This window comes from Chaetura pelagica, unplaced genomic scaffold, assembly GCF_000747805.2.
Source record: "Chaetura pelagica isolate M959 unplaced genomic scaffold, ChaPel_1.0 scaffold571, whole genome shotgun sequence".
NCBI classification, from domain to species: Eukaryota; Metazoa; Chordata; class Aves; order Apodiformes; family Apodidae; genus Chaetura; species Chaetura pelagica.
Window position 1 is genome coordinate 361,128 of NW_009952064.1, and position 3,160 is coordinate 364,287.

A 3,160-nucleotide genomic window follows, 5' to 3' on the forward strand; every position below is an offset into this window, starting at 1 on the left:
CTTTCCCTTGCAAAACCAGGTGCTTGCACTGAAATGCGTCATCTCTGCTCCCTAGAGCCCTGACAGCCACATGGTGAAAACATTTGCCTTTGACTTTAACCTGTTAGGAGGTAGAAAGGAGCCTCAATCAAAGCCCAGGTAAAAAAAAAAAACACAACAAAAAAACCAAGCAAAACTGGGAGCTGCAGTTGGCACTGGATGTGCCTCCCCACACAGCAAAGTGCAGATCCACATGTCTAGCCAACGCGTTTGCAGTCCTACTCTGAAATCATTCCTCCATGGAGCCTGCAGTTTCCCATCCAAATGAATGAGACTTACAAATGCAAAGGAGTTGCAATCCCAGCACCGAAGGACAGTCATTTGGCAAGTGTGTAGGCCTGGAAGGGGCCAGAGAGAACTCTGGGCAGGCAAAACCAAAGTGTGCGTGCATACTTTTGCATTCCTGTCTCGCTTCTCTGAACAGAGATCTCTCAGCTGTCAAAACCATACTGTTTTGCTGGCAAGTTCTCACTTCTCCCTCCGTGATGTTTTATGGGGCCTGTCTTTTCCTACACCTTTGCAGAAGGGGCCCTGCAGAAACTGCAAACCTCAGGGCTGGGGGTGCAGGAGATTTTTGGGTCCCCACCATGCTGGAATAAGAAGGGGCCTGTGCCACATCTTGGGGGGCTTTTGGCTGAGGGTTCCCGAGGCCTCTTGCTGGAGGTTATTAACTACAGAAACTGGTGCAGAACGTTTAGCAATTAATAAGTGTGCTGCATTTATTTATTCTGACTGCAAGGGGCTTTGTCCAAAGGGACTCAGCCTCTTCAGCAGCCTCATTATGCATGGTGAATAATTCACATAAAAATATTCAGCAAGTTCTGGGGTTGGGTTTTTTAAATAGTGCTTAGATAATTTTAACTCCTTAACACTATAAGTCTTCAGGACCTTATACATAATTGATGTATTGCAATATTTTATATGTGTTGTTTTTTTTTTTCCAAGTCCTACTAAAGCTTGTTTCTCCAAGACATAGGACAGGACTCTGCAAACATCCTCCAATGTCCTTCATTTGACTCTCCCATGTTCTCTATCCATGTCATGAGGGAATATTCTGCTGCTTAAAGTAGGGATCTCTGTTTTACAGGATTTGGGCAGAATAAATGAAGACATATATTCTATAAAGTTTCTCCCTGGAGTTCTTTACTCTATACATAAATCTGTATCGGTCGTATTTCAGTGTATGGGTATTTCATTTTGTCCTATGAAGCTAGTCCAAGGCTTCTACTGACAAGGTACCTCAAATACTTCAAAGGGCTTGGTATGTCTCAAGTGTTGGGGATGTTTTTGTTTTCTTTTTAAAGACTTTTGTATAGTAAAAATGTATCTGTGTTTAGTTCAACTTGTCTGCGTATTACGCAGTGTATTTCAGAAGAAAGGGGGTTTATATATATATATAATGTTCACATACTAAAGTAAATTAATAAAGCTTCCTTTTCATATGAAAGAGGTAAAGAAAAGTACATGGCCAATACAGTACCATTAATCTATTCTCTTTTCTCCTTTCTCTCTTTACCTCTCTCTCTACAATAGAAGTGGAACAAAAAGGTAATTAAATACCTTTCAAATTATATATATATTACTTATGTATAGGCTAAGTTATTTAACAGTTTAACGTGCTAGTTGAAATACTTTGTCATTAATTCTCACTACTTTTTTGTTAAAATTTATTTAGTATCTCTGCTGCTCAACTTCACCAGATAACTCATTTCTGCTGAAAAGTTTTTTACCAGTGCCACTTTTTTTTTTTTTTTTCCCCCCCCATTAAATTTCTATTCAAAGGTTTAGATAACTCATTATTCTCCTGCCCCAAAGAATTTGGAAATTGTGCATAAGTATATCTAATTATACCATAGAAGCCTCTTGGAAACGGTGCTCCTTAATCAACAAGTCTGGGTAGTTACTTAGACTCCAGTAGAGCAATACACTTTTACACCAGTTACTAAATACCATTTTCCTCCTGTCTCGCTCTCCAGAAGCTATTACCAGTTTCTGCACTCCTGAAAATAATTGGTTACACTCCAAGCAGGGAGCGGGAACGTGGGACACCATCCGCCAGCCCCGCGCTCCCATCAGCCTCTGGTGGGATCCCTCTCCACGCCTCCCTGCTGCCCATCTCTGTCGCCTTGGTTCTTGCATTCCTCACGCTCACAGACATCAGCGCTGCAAATAACCAACCAATGTTCTCCCCCCAAAGCCTGAACAGCACCTCCGGGCCCGGAGGGTGCTACCGGGGACAACAAGGGCTGAGCCAAACGGTTTTGCTCTGCAGCATCCCTGCTTCTGTCTCCCCGTCCAGCTGGCCAGGCTCTTGGTGTGGGTGTTTCCGTGACGCCAAGGTCAGGCGGGTGCTGGCCGAGCCTCCTCCCAGGCACTGGGTATTTCCTGGCCCCTCTCAGCCCCATCTGAAGTCTGAGCAGCAAAGCACCCCAGTTAGTCAAACCACTCCTCTGTACTCCTCTCATGTAACAATAGAAGGTATATGTTTTTAAGTTTGAATGACTACTATATTTAACAGGACATTTTTTTTTTTTTAACTGATTAAAATCTAGACCTTGGGTTCCTCTCCAGTGAACTTTATTCTTTTCCCTCCTTCTTTCCTTTCTTCCTTCCTTCCTTGTCTTTTCCTTTCAGCATCCATTCGTCATTTGTTTTTAATTGTGTGGACTGCATGTTGTGTGTGTCCTGTAGCAGCTTTGAAAGCCTCATTTCTAGTTACACTGCAGATCTGTAGACGGGTGTTGCCCCCTGCCCCCTTTGCTTTAAACGCTCTTCTGAGTTGCTGAGGGATTCACCTCTGCTTTGCTATTGGTACCCTTTAAATATTTAATATTGCCTGGGCTGTAAGGATGGGAATTTCTTTCTCTTATTTCCATTTCTAGGCCACTTTTCTGTGGGCTGTTCAAATAAATATGTGAATCAATTCCCTGGGAGTTCACCCCTTCACCTGGTGGGTACAGACTCACTGCAGGATATAATCTGGAAATCCAAACCCAGAAATCCTTTAGGGGCACATGTTCATTTCAGAGTTTACCGAGGCGAGTGGTCCAAGTAAGTACACCTGTAAAAATAGATTTGAAAAGCAATAAGAAAATGAGCCACCACAGAAACAAAAGCAGGG

General features: G+C 42.8%; 1 protein-coding gene across 1 annotated transcript in view; it reads left to right on the forward strand.

Moving 5' to 3' along the window:
* Positions 1–3,160, forward strand: part of LPHN3 (latrophilin 3) — a 269,403-nt gene that overhangs the window by 90,664 nt on the left and 175,579 nt on the right. The window contains exon 4 of the mRNA XM_010004508.1: positions 1,573–1,587. Coding sequence (XP_010002810.1) covers positions 1,573–1,587 — 15 coding nt within the window. The remainder of the gene's footprint in view (positions 1–1,572; positions 1,588–3,160) is intronic.